At 53.1% G+C, this 15893-nt stretch overlaps 1 protein-coding gene across 4 annotated transcripts in view; it reads right to left on the reverse strand.

Moving 5' to 3' along the window:
* Positions 1 to 1090: 1090 nt before the first annotated feature.
* RAB11FIP3 (RAB11 family interacting protein 3) overlaps positions 1091 to 15893 on the reverse strand; it is a 91415-nt gene continuing 76612 nt past the window's right edge. For all 4 annotated transcript variants that reach the window (XM_064520496.1, XM_064520497.1, XM_026106470.2 and 1 more), the window contains 8 exons: positions 14973 to 15066; positions 12871 to 12974; positions 10753 to 10893; positions 9499 to 9580; positions 7277 to 7414; positions 6131 to 6286; positions 5242 to 5382; positions 1091 to 4162 (listed from right to left, as the gene is read on the reverse strand). In XM_064520496.1, the coding sequence (XP_064376566.1) occupies positions 4049 to 4162; positions 5242 to 5382; positions 6131 to 6286; positions 7277 to 7414; positions 9499 to 9580; positions 10753 to 10893; positions 12871 to 12974; positions 14973 to 15066 (970 nt within the window). In that variant the 3' untranslated portion in view covers positions 1091 to 4048. The remainder of the gene's footprint in view (positions 4163 to 5241; positions 5383 to 6130; positions 6287 to 7276; positions 7415 to 9498; positions 9581 to 10752; positions 10894 to 12870; positions 12975 to 14972; positions 15067 to 15893) is intronic.

The raw sequence follows: 15893 nt of genomic DNA on the forward strand, positions 1-15893 counted from the left end.
GTTAGAGGAGTCAGAGCTATTTGAGCAGTTTAAGTGCTTTAAAGCTGTCCAAAGACCCTGCTAGATGTTTGGAGCAGCCTCAAGCTGACTGAAGGGGCTCGTTCCTTTTTAGAAGGCTTTTAAAGGATTTTTAGAGCTGTTTTGAGACGTTTTAGAAGATGTTAGAGCTGTTTACAGCACTGTAGAGGTCTTGCAGAAAAGCAAGATGTTCTAAAGCAGTTCAGAGGAGGTTTAGCACTACTTAAGAGAGTTCAGAGCAGCATAAACCGGCTTGGAATGATTTGGGGCATTTTGCAGTATTTAGAACAGTTCAGAGTGTTTTTGAGACATTCTACAGCATTCAGAGGCCTTCAGAGCTCTTTGGAGCTGCTTCGAGTGCTTCAGAGCTGCTGAGAGGAGTTTTAGAGCACCGCAGAGCTATTTAAAACAGTTTGGAGTTGCTTGGAGGCTTAGAGGAGTTCAGAGGAGACGTGGAGCAGCGTAAAGCAGTGCTGAGCAGCTCAGAGTTTGAAGTGTTTTAGACCTTTCTGGAGCACTTCAGCAGTGGCTCAGAGTGCTGCAGAGGATTTTGAGCGGCTCGGAGCAGCTTAGCGTTTAGCACTTTTAGAACAGTATAAAAGAGGTTATAGACAAGGGAAAGCCCTCCATGTCCTTACCTGGAGCGTACTGAAACGAGTCCCAGGAGGTGCTGAGCCATAGCCTGTGGTCCAGGTATCAGCCCTCCTCCTCTCTCTCCTGAAAAGCCAGATGCTGGTGGGGGACGCTGCCAGCTCCGACGGCCCCTGGTCCCTAACCGCACTTGAGCCCTCTCTGGAAAGCAAAGCCAAAAACCTGGGCAAATCCTCCCCCAGTCCGGCGGGCGCTGAGCCGCAGCGGAGGTCAAAGGGAAGTTTTGGCGCGGCTCCCTGTGCCCTCAGCACCGCCAAAGCCGGCCGGGTCCAGCCCCCGCCTGCCCTCCACAGCCCCTTCGCCATCTCCGTCAAGCCTGGTCCCATCCGGCCCCGCTGGGGATTCGACGGCGGCGGCACGGGCGACGCAGCCAGCCCTCCCCGGCGATCGGAGCCACCCCGGAGGAAAGCAGGCCTCTGGGCAGGAATAGTAACAGCTTTTAATCTGACAAGAATTGATACATCATTTAAGACAATACTGTTTTTGCCTCTTGGTTGGGACTTCCTTCACATACCAGTAGGGAAAGAGGAACATTTTCGGGAAGTACAGTTTTTTCCATAGGGACTTTAAAGCATGGTGAATGTGCAAGTCAGTGCTTTGTTTGCTTAAAACTTTTTCCCGGTGCTTATTTACAGTTACAGTACCTCTTTGTGAGCGACAGGAAAAAAGACGATTGTTTTAACTGGGGATCCATGATCCCGAGTTGAGAAAGGCAAATCTCCGATATTTATATATTTATACATATATATATATATATGCTTTTGTGTATACACAGATACATTTCTCTCTTCTTTAAAGTATTAAAAAAATGATCAACCTTCATTCTATAAAAATACCTACTCTACAAGATAGAAAAATTTCCCTCTCCAAGTATACACTGATTTACACCCAAAGCTTCTCTGGAAATGTACATTACGTGGCTTCTTCCCGCAGCCTCGGGCAGGGAGGGGAGCGGGCGCCGGGGCACAGCTCGCTGCAGGCTGCGGAGAGCTTGCGGCTCGGGGCCGCGCTGCAGCGGGGCAGAGGAAGGCGTTAGCAGCACATCGCCCCGACCGAGGGCGACCGACCCGCCCTTCCGCGCGAGCCGTGAGCCCGCGGCCTTGCTCCTCCGCGCTCCGTCTGGCAGGCGCTCCCTCCGCCCGCGTTTTTGCCTGGAGGAGCTCGGCAGCGAGCCTCGGAGAGAGGCCGGCGCTGTGCGGAGAGGGGAGGTCTGCGCCGTGCCGACCCGGCCGAGCGGCGCCGGCTCCCTGCTGCATCTGCACAGCTCTGCCTCGCGCGAGGCCACGGCAAGCGAGCGCCCGGGCTAGCCGGGTTTGGGGAGGAGCGTGGGGCAGGGAGCCATCGCAACAGGCGCTCAGCGGACTCCTGGGCCGACTCCCCCGGGGCCCTGGCACAGGGGACGTCACCTGCGGAGCAGCGAGCCGCCGGGGACGCAGCGCAGACTATGGCTGCGGCATCTGCCATCCCTCCCGGCTAGCGGCACCCTTCAGGAGAAAAGCAAGCTGGCTGATTTACCAGCGCTCCGGCTCGGAAAGAAATCTGTTGCGTGCTCAACACAGCCATGCTTGGAAGCATTTGGGGGACAAGAAAATACCCCCCCCAGCCAGCAGCCAAGAGCCAGTTCCTTGTGCCTTCTATTTTCAGGCCATCCTGGCATTTCCAAAATGTGACAAGCAGGAAAACCAACCACTTCTGGGGGCTGAATACACTAAGTGAAGCCAGACCTTTGGGAGTTTGCTGGCCTCCGTCCTCTCTTGGAAGTCGGAGGGAAGCAGGTTGTTTAACTAGCTGCTCCCGTGCTCCCCGCGGGGCGCTGCGCGAGGCCTGCTTGTGCCAGCAAGCCGAAAGCTGTCTGATGTAAACATGGCTTTTGTTTCCCAGGGAGCTGGTTTTTATCCTCTGGTCAGCGGCCTCCTCTCCCCACGGCATGGGGATCTCGGCCCAGGCAGGCTCCGCGGGCCGGGAAACCGGAGCAGCTGCTCCATGCCCTTCCCCGGCAGAGGCGAGAGCAAGGCGGGGAGGCTGGAGCGGGCTCTCCCTCCAGGGCTACAGCTATCACCAGCAGAGCCCTGCTCCGAGCCGGTGCCCCGCCGGCCACGCGACGCCGTCCCCAGGCTGCGGGGCCAACGCAGGGCCACAGCGGCCGCCGGCCGGCCCCGGGAGGCAACGCGGAAAGCGGCAGCCCTCTCTGCTCGGTGCGGGCGGCCAGGCCTGGCCTTGACTGCCCTCGGACACCGCGTGCCCAGGCGCTGGGTACCGCCAGGCTGGACCAGCCAAGGTGGGGTGGGGTGGGGAGAGCTGGCCAGGACCAGCCTCCAGTGCAAGTTGAAGAGTCACAGCCTTTCCTCCAGTCCCTGCAGGCTGGAAAGACAGCACCGGTGTGTCTACGGCTGGGGCAGAGGGGCACATCTGCCCCCCAAAGCTGCTGCCTTGCAAGCTCAAGCCAGGTCCCCCGGCTCAACGGATAGCGCACGGGCCCCTTGGGGGACCTGTACGACAGACAGCAGGGGAGCTGCGAGCGGGGAGGAGAGCTGCTTGCCGCTCTGCCAAACCGCCCAGCAGAGCTGTGACCGCAAAGGTGTGCCGAGGGTAGTGAGCCACAGACAGCAAAAATAAATAAGGAGACAGGTGACAAACTGCACTGACGCCCTGTCCCAGAAGGCCGCTCCCCTGCCTCTTCCTTCCACCAGCGAGCGAGAGAGAAGCCAGCTAGCTCTCTGCACGCAACCCCCTTCCCAAGCAAAAGCAGCAGGGCAAGCATCAACTGTGCCAGCTGGATGAACAAACTCGCATTAAGTTAATAAAAAAAATTCTACAAGTCCGGGACATGTTTCCCTCTTTGCTAGGTCTGCCCCAGTGAGTGAGTGTGTCACGGACACTTTGGCAAAGCAGATACTTGGGCTGGACAGGGCAGCAAGGGAAAACGTCAGCTCCACCACTTCCTTCTCCATCCCTTTATCCTACGGTTCAGAGAAACCCTCTGCTTACAGCCCTGGCGTCGGCAAGCTCCTGTCCACGCCCCGCGCAGCAGAGGCTCTGACACTCGCAGCAGGGACAGTTCCCGTGCGCAGCCACTTGCCAGCTTCACTGGTAGCGGGGACAATACAGGTCCTTCCTCCGCTGTCCGTTGCCTGTGTTTCTTCTCCAGGTTCCCTTTCACCCTCCAAAGGCAGAAGGGTTTCAAAATAACAGAGTCAGACAACAAAGCGATGCTGCTGTTTTTCTTTTTCCCTGGTCCACTGGACAATTGACCTATCAATCTGACGTGATGCTTCCTTGTGCCTTCATCAAGAGCAAAGACCTTTCGAGTCCTTTTTCCTCTCAGAGCACCAAATCCAAACCCAAAGAAGAGCGCGCAACCCACGGCTCTTGGCCGCCCTTACTTCACTTCCAGGATGGAGGGGTTTGTCTCCATGATGGCCACGATGATCCTATCGATGTAATCCTGCAGGCGGAAGTTGATCTCCTCTTGCTTTTGAATTGCTTCCATGAGCTGCAAGCAGGAGAGAAGGGCAGTAAGTGGCCACGACTAGCACACAAAGACACATGGGACTGAAGAGATTTCCCTCTTCTTCATTTTAGCTTGGATTGTTCCTCATCAGGTACAACAGCACCTCAGGGAGCGACTGGCAGGACTGCATTGAGTCTCGTGAGCTCTTTAACACCCAGACTAACTCCATGCTTCTGCAGGAATCTCTTGGCTCTGGCTAGTCTCCCCATGATGGAGGCTCCTATATCCCAAGCTTTCCAAAGCCAATGCTCCAGGGGCCACACCATGCATTTGGGGGCTCAGACGCGAAAGCCAGAGGCCTGCCCTGGGCTGGGGACACAGGCACAGCAGGCTGAGCGCAACTCCCAGACTCGCACTGTTAGGAGAGCATGTTATGGTACCTCTGAAGCTCACCCCAGCCTTTCCCTCCCCTTGAGGGGCCTCTGGCCCAACAGCACGAGGACATGCCCTCAGCTACTGGCCCAGCTCCTTAACTCTCCTGTCCTTCCTCAAGTTCTCGGCCAGATGGGAGCCTGGAGAAAGTAGGGCACATCCCATCTCCCTCTGGCCCCCAAAATATCTGTGTGCGTTTTCCCAACACATCTCATGATCCTAAAGATTTAACTCTGATCCTTATGCTCTCACACCAGTATCTGGGATACAGCTATCGAAGCAGGGAGAGCACGTGCCAGAGGAGGAGGCAGGAACCAATATCCCTGGCACAGATCGCAACTAAACATGTGCGCACACACACGTGCACCATCCTCTGCGAACCATCCCAGGAAGAGGAACACTGTCACAGGGCAGGCAAAGGGCAATGACACACGGCCCTCCAATGAGAGCACTGCCAGCAAACTGGAAGGGCACTGCTTCCTCCACTCCCACAAACGGGGACTGTCCTGAAAACTCTTGAAGAAGTTGCAGGAATATTTCTTTGCTTGTGATAGCTTTCAAGGGACTTTTGGGAGTGAGCAGTACTACAGACAGGGCTCCTCCCAGGCCCTCTGTACACTGAGGGGAGACTAAACACACCAGGCACCCCAGATGCAGATTGAAGCAAGCAATTCTCTTGCAGCAAGTACCTCGTCTCTGGAGACGGAGCTGATCTCTGCAGCCAAGGACTCTGAGAAGGAGGCTGAGAAGAGGTTCTTGGCTCCCTGGATGCTCAAGTTAATGATCTGCCCATTCAGTTCATCATTCTGCTCCTTCAGGTTCCTGTTATCCTGTTCACAACAGACATTTGTCAGATGCTGCCAAAGCATGTGGCGCCCCTGGAGCAGATCGCTCAAGCCTGACTGCATGGCTGGGGAAGACAGAGGCTCTTGTTCCATGCAAGCAGCTAACAGAGCAGCAGGAATAGCTGGAATACAGTCCAACTTGGCAGAGCCTCGAGAATCTCTACAGACACGGGATGTCCTGGAGAAATCCAGAGGACACCAAGATCTGAAGGGGCTCTAGAGACGTGACATCCTTCAGAGGAAGAAAGCCACCTCTCCTGTCCCAGGACAGCAGCCCAAGAGCCATGCACAGCCAGCTGCAGAAATAAGACTCCTGCACAGCAGCCTTACACGGCCTGGTCTGCTTCTGAAGGCTGCAGAAGGCATGGCCAACCCACGAGCAGCCTCCATGCCAGAAGCCCTTAGTAGCCATGACTAGTGCAGAACTTGTGCCAGGTACCGTCCTGCTCTGCTCGTCCTCCCCAGCGCAAAGCCTCAGCAGTATGAGCCATCCCCCTCACGTGCCGGCAGCTGGGAAGACCGAAGGGAGCACACACGCTTGCCCTGCTTCCCATATTCCCAGCGCTTGCTGTGATACTGCTGGGACAGGCACTGGGCTGTCAAATGCAGTGGCAGCACTTGGGGAGGCTGAACAACACACAGGGGCGACAGTCCTAGGTCCGTCAGGGAATCTGCATCCCATTTTGCAAGTCAAGCAGCTGACACATGTCCCTCCCTGCCCAGCCCCAGATACCTGCTTGAGCTGCTTGATCTCCTGCTCCAGCTCCGTCTCCCGCGTCCTGCTGTTGTACTCCTGGAGCCCCATGCTGCTGCTCCTGCCCCTTCGCTGCTCAGCTTCCAGTTTGAAGAGCTGCAAGTGCTCGAGCTGCTTCCTGAGGTCCTCGATGAGCTGAAGCACAAAGGAAGAGGACAACTGTGAGCACCACACCTCCTGCAAGTCCAACCGCTCACACTGGTCACTGCTGCTGCAACAAGTTGTTATTGCTGCGGCAGGATTAACAGACCGGTTCTGGGAGGCACATGGCTTCTCTTCCCCAGCAAACAGGAGCAGGGGAGCTACTTAAAAATGTGAAAGCAGCCCCAGGCCCTGGAGGGGCTCTGTCGGAGCACCACAGACGCTGGCTCCAAGTCAGCGGCAGGAGGCAGAGGCCCTCCTAGCAACGCGGGCATTTGCTCTGGCAGCTCCCACAGCTCTGGTCTCCCTCTCGCCACAGCGGGAAGCCTTGGCCGGGGAAGAAGTGCCATGAATGCCCGTCACAACTGAGCGCTCTCAGCCTCAAAGATGACTCTGATTTCCCTTTTGAGGCCAAAACTTCCTTTCCTACAGCAATGGCAAGCGCTGTTTGAGCCTCTAGCTGGAATTAGCAACCACACAGGCCCCTGAAGGGGCATCTGCGCCTCCCCCCCCCGTACACGGGAGCTGGGAGCGCTGCCAGCACACAAACTCCTGCTGCCGCTAAGCACGGCAAGCTCTCACCCGAGCAGCCTCGCATCCCTGCCCCCGTCCCGCCCACCAATGCCTGCCAGTGCCGCACACTATCATCCCCGCGCTTCTGCCACAGCTCCTCTGAAGCAGGAGAGAAGCAGGCCCTGTGGGGAGGAGGCCAGGGAGGCACAGCCTGCCTGGGCTCGCGGGTGTGGACGGACACACTCGGCTGAATTTTAACACAGGCAAAAGCGAGAAGTGACAGATGTCACACAGTGAAGGTGCTGCACACTCTCTCTCTCTGCCCCGGCAGGACCAAATGCTCGAGCTGTACCTATCTCTGGAGAGGCCAGCGAGGCCGGCTCCTCCCAGGCTGGGTGCACAGCACCCCTGTTCGGGTGAACCAGCCGGGCAGCTTGTGACAGGCTGAAGGAGCACCTGTATGCTACTCACCTCCTGCGTAGACTCCTTCTCCTTCTGAAACTGGTGTCTCTCCTGATTCAGCTTGTCCCCCATCTTCCTCTTGTTCTCCTGCTCCTCTGTGAGCTGGACGGTGAGGTCTTCGATCTCATCCAGCAACTTCTGCTTCTCCTGCAATGACATGAAGCACAACAGTCACAAGGGCCGTCTCCAGCACTGCCAGCACTCTTCCCATTTGCTCAAGGACGCTGCACACGCCAAGCACCGCGGGGAACGCTCTTCTCGCTGACGTACTGGGATGCTTTGCCTGCTGTGATTTCATTTGCTGTCTGAGGACTTCAGAGCCCGAGTGCTTTGGCAGCAGTAAGAAGAGCCACACACCAAAGTAGCACCATTAGAGAGTAAGATAGTAAGAGATGATCAAGAACAAATCCAGCAGTGATCCCCACACAGGCAAACACCTGCACTTGTGCAGCCTTCTGCGCAGCCCGGTGCTGGTGTGGGACATTGCCTGGGCGGGAAGGGGCCAAGGACCAGTGTGGGGGCTACCCCCCTCAAACACAAACCTTTCTAAAAGCCAGAAACACCAAAAAGACACCAGACAATGCTGGTGCCCAATGGCCCATGCCATGAAGAGGCCAGAACCAGCTCTGAAGGAGAGCTCCAACTCCCCAGCTAGGTGCTGTGTCTGGGGTGCTCTGGTCCACGGAGCGCAGCGCCAATAGCACTATGCGAGCATGAAACGCAACGTTAACAACAAAATCCCCATTTCAGACAACAGGCAAGATATCAGTTTAATCAGCAGGGGTTTCTCTTCTCAGCAGGGGAGGAGCAGTAATTGCACCTCTCACTGCTCATTAACCACATTAACTGCGGAGAAAAGCAGCACTGCTCTGCAGAGGGACGAAGAACCGAAACAAACTTCACAGGGCTGAACACACCTAGGCAAGAAAAACATCCTCAGACTCCACACAGCCTCTCAAGCTTGGTGCTGGAACCTGGGGGTTTCCTTTTACTCGTATAGTGCTTTTCACACCCACAGTCTCAACATCCGCTGCTTACGAGGTCCTGACGATGAGGTTGTGTGGCTGCGCCAGGCGGGAGACTGGGCTGACAAAGGTCTCCTGCAGGCTCAGAAGCCATGAATGGATGAAATACTTGAAGGCCTTAAGCTGGGCAGGATGGAGATTTGATTTCACTTAAATTTTCATCTTAATTTTGCCAGAAGCCTGAACAGTAATGTGATAACATACCAACTCTGTACCAGGTGTTATATCTGCTCCCCCTTCCACTCTCTCCAGAAACAATGATCTTGTCCAGCTCTACAGGGACTCTGCTATGTTGGTGAGGGTCCCACTTTGGCCCCATTAACAGATGCCTAGTCCTGAATCCCACGTCCAGCGACAAGTGAGAGGATCTTGCAGATACCCCAGTGCTTTGGAGACTCAGCGTGCAAGTCCAGTGACGGCAGATCTGCGCGGGCAGGAAAGGGAGACAGACATTCCCGCTCCCTTTTCTTCCTTCTGAAAGCCGCGCTGTGCAGCCAGCAGCCCCACATCCCGCTCCAGGAAGCGGTTGCATGGGAATGGGGACGAGCTTCCACAAGAGGGCACGAGCACCTTCGTAGCCAGCACAGGAAGCGCTGCCCGGCCCCACCGCGTGCAGGCTACACTGCAGCGAGCAAAGCGAACTGGGGCTCCATTTTACACAGGCTGCACCGTCACCCAGGGATTTCTAGGGGGTTTTGTCAATCTGCCGCCAGGCTAAACACCATGAATCTGCATTTATAGCATTAAGCGATCGTTCTGAATGTTTGGCTTACAGGGACTGGAAGACTGAAGAGGCTCTGAAAGGATTTGCTTGTTACATAAAATCAGATTCTGCATGGGCCCTTTGTGCACCTGAGAAATTCAGCTTCAGCCACGTGAGGTGGCAGGTGCAAACCCAGAAATACAGCTCTGGCACAAGCTTCCTAAATCACGGATTGGCCAAAGCACGCGCACACACTCTGCAGCCACAGCAGAAGGGTCTGCACCGAGCACATTAACTCTAACGGAGGGCTGCAGGTGGGCAAAGCAGGACCTGCCAAGAGAGCAGCATCCGGAGAACCTGGCAGGTCCCAGCTCCAAAATGAACAGGGCACTATCAAATGTGGCCATGGCACACCTGAGGCATCTCCGGGGGCTGGGACAGACAGTGGCCTCTTGCACACACACACATATACACACACACACACACACGCACACTGTCCTCACCTCCTCAAGTCTCTCAATGTTGGCTTTTAAACAAGGGACACAGGATCTCAGCTCGCTGTTCTCATCATCCAGTTGCTGCAGCCTGCAACAATACAGACACATGTTAAAAAAAAATCCTCCAAACATCCCAAATGTACAGGACTTAACTGAAACATCACTAGGAATATCAAAACAGCATCTGCTGAAGGCAAGCCAGCAGTGATCTAGCTTTACAAAGCAAACCCTCAGACTTTCACTATTTCCACTTCTGTGGGGAAAGCAGGGGGGATCCGCACAGCCTCAGGTGAGGCCATTGCCCAATGCATGCCCTCCTCAAGCAGATCTAACGCTATTCTTCCGGCCAAAAGCTTCATCAGCTCCCTCAAACCTCCGCACTAGGCACCAAAGAGCAAACACATTGCCTAGGCGGAGCCAGGGGTTCAGAGAAGGCTTCAGCTTCGCATTCTCCAGGTAAAGCAGCAATCATCTGTCGTGGCAATTGCCTATTACAAAAGCCTGATAAAGATGCTGCCTTCATCTTTCATTTACAACAAGGGCTGAGCAATAGCAGAAAAAATTCTGGAAAAACAGCAAAAAAACAAAAAAATCCCCCGAATCTCTCAAACAAGTTTAACATCTCCCGTGCCACTCTTAAAAAGCCAACAGGCTACATGAAGCATCCTGTCCAGGACACTGCCTGTGTCACAGGTCTGAGGTGGTCAGTAGGAGCTGGGGTCTAGTTCTCCTCCTCCAAAAAATCCCCAAACTTCAACCACGCTATGTTCCTACAGTCAAAGAGGGAAAATCCATTACCTCTAGACCTGATTTTGCTCAGCTCAGGTCAATTCTCATTGCAGTTCTAGAAGCAGGTGAGACATTTGCCTATTTACATGAAGGTGACTCACACCCAAACATCAAACAGACTTCCATGGGTTGTTCATGTGAACAAGCACTCAAATGAACACCCTCTTCATGCATACATTGCAGGCGAGGCCCACATATGGAGAAGTGAGCTATATTTAGATTAATCAGTGAAATCCAAACAAAGAGCTCAAGACTAGGTCCATGGAGAGGCCTGATTTCCTATTTCGGTACAAAGGTAAGGAAGGAAAAGTAGCCAAAACTCAGGGTTCACCATGACTTTAACTGCAATTTTAACCAAGTTAAATTCACTTTCTATTGCATTTTGTCTCCCCAGAAGCCACAGTTGCAAAGCATCAGCATGTCCATGTAGCCCAGGAGACCTGCCACCACCCAACCCTGTCCCAACCCTACCTGGCCTGCAGGTTCTCAATCTCAATGCTCTTCTCTCTCTCCATTTTGCTCAGCAGCTCCCTCTGCTTCTTGATCTCCTCCAGGAGTGCTTGGTCAGCTCGTAGCTCCTGCTCCTTCAGCTGCTCCTCGAGAGCATTTGCTCTGCAGAGAAGAGAGAGGATTCACCACTCCTGATGGCTGCCCTCACGGCACGGTGACATTCCAAGGAGGGATCAGACTCTCTTCCCAGCCTTTCTCCCACCCCACAACAGCACTAGAAGAAGTAGACTGCAAAATGCAAAGACCAAGTTTTCAAAGGAAAGTACATCCGTAAGAGTTTCAAGCAGCAGGCGTACCAGGGCTTCACTTTGCTCCAGGAAAGGCAGTGGGAAAGCAATGCAGACTGTGAAACTAGGACCAGGGGAACTAGTGCTGACCAACATGACATTTGAATAAAATAAGCTATCTGGGAGATGCTGGTACTGTCTCCTCCCATTTGTAAGTCTCCAGACTGCATCAAAACCCATTTTAAAGGGGAGGCCAACAAGGGTGAGGGCAAGGGGAAGCACAGTGATCGTCTCTTAGCGCGCACACCCAGGTGGGTTGCAGTCACAGCACCATCCAGAATGAGCTATTTAATCTGAACCTGGTCCCTTAATCCTCCTGCTTTTCACACTTTAATGTCCCTAACCAAAAACATGGGATCTGCAAGTCAAACCTCTATGTGCCAGCATCAACAGCAATCTCGGTGCAGTCCTGAGACTCCGCCGCTCAGCTCAGGCAGTGGTCCTGTGTGCTCAGGCAGGGCACACGCATTTGGCAGCATGTCTCCCAGCCCTCAGAAGCAGGCAGAGACAGCCCAAGCTGGCTGCCCCGTTTACAGCTGCTGGATGTAAGAGCACCCATCCACCCAGCAAGGGAACCCCAGCAGCAGCCAGAGAGCTCCCGTCTGCTAGGAGACCGATGTGCTGTAGCTTATGCGATCGCTTTGCACAGGCAGGCAGGGAAGCCTTCTGCCAGATGGACTCATTCTTCAACGAGCAACAAGTAAACTAAGGACTTTTAATCAAATAAAGCCAGCTGACACTTCTGGGCCAAGCTACTAAAGTAAAAACATTCTCCTTGCTGCAAAGTTTATCAGGGCTTAGAGAAACCTTTGTCTGAATCGCACAGTTCCATGGCATGATTATTACTTAACAGTCTTACAGCTCTACAGATAAACTCCTGCCGGCTTTACCTGCAGAGTGTAAATACACGGCTGGAAAAGAGAGGCCTGTCAGATTAATAAGGACAGTGATCTTAAAATGGGATCCAAAGGGCTACACCCCAGCCAGGTTCTGAAAGCAATAGGATCAAGGTCGGCTGTGGGGAGGGCAGAGCGGAGATGCGTAGTACAGGCCCCGCTGCATCTCCCATCCAGATCTGCTGAATAAAATGAGAGCCACAAGAGGAAGAGTGTGTTTCCCTTCCCAAACAGGGATATTTGGCTTCCCAAGAATCATGAAACACTCTGTGCTCCTCTGAGCCAACCCCTAGAGCACCAGTGAGCTTGGAGAGAGGAAGGATTTGGGGGCACATATTAAAGAGCTACTAAAACAAAAAAGTTAAAAAGCATGAAAAAGCACTACAAGAGTTGCACGCAACTGAACAGAAGATTGCAAAGGAGTGGCGTGCAAGCTGGCGCTTTTACCAGGAGGCGGGCAATTTGTACCTGCAGAGCTGCAGGCAATTTCCTGAGCTCCTGGGAATTTGCCAGTGACCCAGAAAGCCATGTGCAAGATCCCGCGATCCCACACGAGAGGCCCTCTTGCAGAGAAGACAGCCTGAATGCCTGCTGGATTTCACTGCAGCCACCCTCTGCCAGGGAGAGATTGGATCAGCGAAGGCAGATCTGTGAAGCTTTAATGCTATTTTCTGCCTGACTCTCTCTCCTTTCCTGCTGCCTCCTTTCCCCACGCACTCGGGTGGCTCGTGAGAACAGATCCCTTCGGCACGCAGGTGGCCAGCGCGGGGAAGGCACCGGTGCCGCGGCACACGGGTGCGGGGGGAGGCAAGACATCGCAGATGACGCTAAGCTGCACTTTGAACGGTGCAGCAAGGACCGGCTCTGCTCGCGCGGCACGAGCCAGGCTCCCCTACCTGTGCACGAGCTGCAGGTTCTCCTGCTTCAGCCGGCTGTGCTGCTCGCCGTTGGCAGCCGTGTCCTTCTCCAGCTCGGTCACCCTCTTCTCCAAGAAGACAACCTGTGTGACAAGAGAGGGAAGGTTCAGGTGCTTAAACCAGCTGGCAAAGCAGTACCAAGTGCCAGAGCAATTCCCCGCCTCCGCTGCCCCACGCAGGTACGTCCCGCTTGCTCTGCAGTCCCTTCACAACCGGCTACCTCCGACCTTGCCAATCTCGCACAGCTCGCGGCACTACGCGTCCCGCTCCATGCCATGCAAGCCATCCCTTGCTGCAGGAATGTCCGCTGGAGCCGACCTCATTCCCAGGCAAGCTACTTAAAAACTGGGCAACTGCTACTGGAATCTGATAGCCACTCCTTGATTTAATAAAAATTCCTTTACGCTAGTTCTTGAATTTTTGGCATCTCCCAAGTGCCAATAGAAAGCCAGACGCTTCACTCTTTCCTTTGTTCAGAAACTTCATGGCAAGGTACCGCAGGAAAGTCCAGAGGGAAAGATCCCAGCTAGATCAGAGCTCTGCTGAGTTCAAGTGCAACCGTCAAGATTTCCATGACCTGGGAATAACTATCCCAGTACTTCAGAAAGGACATAACACAGAGAGCCTGGATCAAAAACATATGTAAATAAAATCACATACTAGGAAGCGATGCTTGTTTGTGGGAAAGGATCAGAGATGAGTATTTTCTACCTGTACCTATATATGTTTTATTTCAGTTGTACTTTCATTTTGAGTCGCTTTCCCTCAATATTGCATATTGCAGAAGAGCAAAACAGGCCAGGAGTGCCACTGTATTTCACACCCAAGCATGAAGTGCGTGTGCGCGTGTGTGTGTGTGCGTGTGTGCGTGCATGCTGGGGGTAAGCCCTAGGGGAAAGAGTACATAGTCCCAAAAAACCCACAAGATTCCCATCACTTTGGTGGGAAGGGTAAATTACATTCAAGTGTACCCCCCGCCCCCCCCCCCCCAGAAAAAAAGAAAAGAAGAAAAAAAAAAGTCCAAAGATGTAAGGTCTTTGCTAGAACTACTGTATGCACAGCTTCCACAGACAGATGCCTGGAGGCTGTTCAGGAACGTTAGGTTTAGAGTGTTCTAGCCAACATTTAGGCTTGGAAAAATGTTGGTTGATTTTTTTCTTTCTTTAAGGTTTTCTATGCATTATAATTATACCAGCATGCAGTCAAACACACGCGTACTCTGGCATCACTGCTCCATGCAGTTCTCTATTCACGATTCTAGAATTAAAAAGCCATTTTGAAAGATATTCATGACTGCAGCAAATGTTTACACAAGTCACAATTCACCTCATCTTTAACTTTCCGACTTTCCCTTAGCTATTTTTAGCTAGTGGTGATTGAACAAAAGCTTTCTTGTCCTCCTGCCCAGCTCCCATCTTGCCCTATAATCCTTTGCTCATAGCTCCCCAGTAAAAGTGAACAGAAACAGCACACAGCCGGCTTTATATCCTCACGGCAGGACAAGCAGTAGCAAGAGACAACAAAGGAAAGGAAGAGCTTGTTTCAAATCAGATGACTTTGTTCATCTCAGAAAAGCAGAATTTGACAACAATTTATTGCGAGATGTGAAGCAGAAGTGAAAATACTATTCTGTTAGTGTCGCTCTGGAAACAGCCACAACTTCCTCCAGAGCAGGCACATGTTGGTGGCACCTCAGTGGCTTTGGCAGTGGTTCGGACTCTTCCCTCTCTGCTCCCTGCCATAACAGAGAGGCCACCCAACACAGGCACCACTCAGAAGTTGGGAGGGAATAATGTCAAGCCACAACACAGGGTTGTTTGCCAGCTGAACAGCAAACCTTCACTCCCAGTGAGAAGACATCAATTAGACTCCCCAACCCAACAGAGTAACTCCACAATTCAGTCCAGAGGACTCTCATTTTCCATCCCTTCAGAGTGCTTCATATATCTTACCCACACTCATCTACCCTGTGGCAGCTGGGCAGTAAGAGAAGCTTTAATACAGCTCTTGCCTGGGGATCTCAAGGTATTGCAAGCCATGAACTAGATGCTCCAGAACAGCATGGACACCATCACTCTTACCTTGTCCGTGATGTCCTCTTCTGTACAATCCAGAGTATCCCGGTAAGACTCCTCCATCACACCCACGGAGAGCGTGCCTGTCTGATGCAACTGTCTGTAACAGAGAGAAACCACCCCAACCCACAGCAACATGAACATTAGGGAGAGCATTGCAGAACAGAGATTTAAGATGACAATTGCTACTGCAGAGTACGATCCCCTCTCGCCTCCTCAGCTGCTGCCTCCTTTTCAAATGAGATTTGATAGCACTGCTCCTTCTTGGGCTACAGGATTCACAAGCAAAGGAAGCCGGGGGTTTGGCCCCTCACAAAGCAGCGGTCCTTTCCACCAAGCCAGGCTCCAACGGGCAAACAAGGCCACCACCTCGGCGCTCCTGGACTACAGGACTGAATCGGTGGCTGCTTACTAGCTGAATGAACTTGCCCAATAAGCAAAGCACAGAAGTGGACAAATACTTTGAGACTTCATGCTATGACCACTTGTTCTTGCTCTTTGGAATAAGAAAAGATAAGAGCTCACTTTCTCCACTTCCTTTCTTTATGAGCTTACTAAGGCTGTGTTACCCAGCAAAGGACAGAGTACTCTGCTCTCGTCACTGATAACACTAAAAAAGAACCGGGGGCAGGGGGTGCCAGGGGAGTGAAGGGAGTGAAAAAACCCTGAACTTGTTGTGAAACACCCCAAACGGCCTCCCACCACCAGCCGCAAAAGCTGAGAACAAGCTAATCATTAGCAAGGGCTTGCAACATCCCTGTCCACATGGCTTTGTTTTGATCTAAAGGACACGGCTCAGAATGCTCCGTGGAGAAGTTCATCGGCTCTTAATTGTCATATTATCGCTGAAGATAAGCTCCATCTTCGCATGGCAAATGAAACAACCATTGCTACAGTGAGGGGCTATTACATTTCACTGTGAACTTT

Source organism: Dromaius novaehollandiae, chromosome 14 (genome assembly GCF_036370855.1).
Source record: "Dromaius novaehollandiae isolate bDroNov1 chromosome 14, bDroNov1.hap1, whole genome shotgun sequence".
NCBI lineage: Eukaryota > Metazoa > Chordata > Aves > Casuariiformes > Dromaiidae > Dromaius > Dromaius novaehollandiae.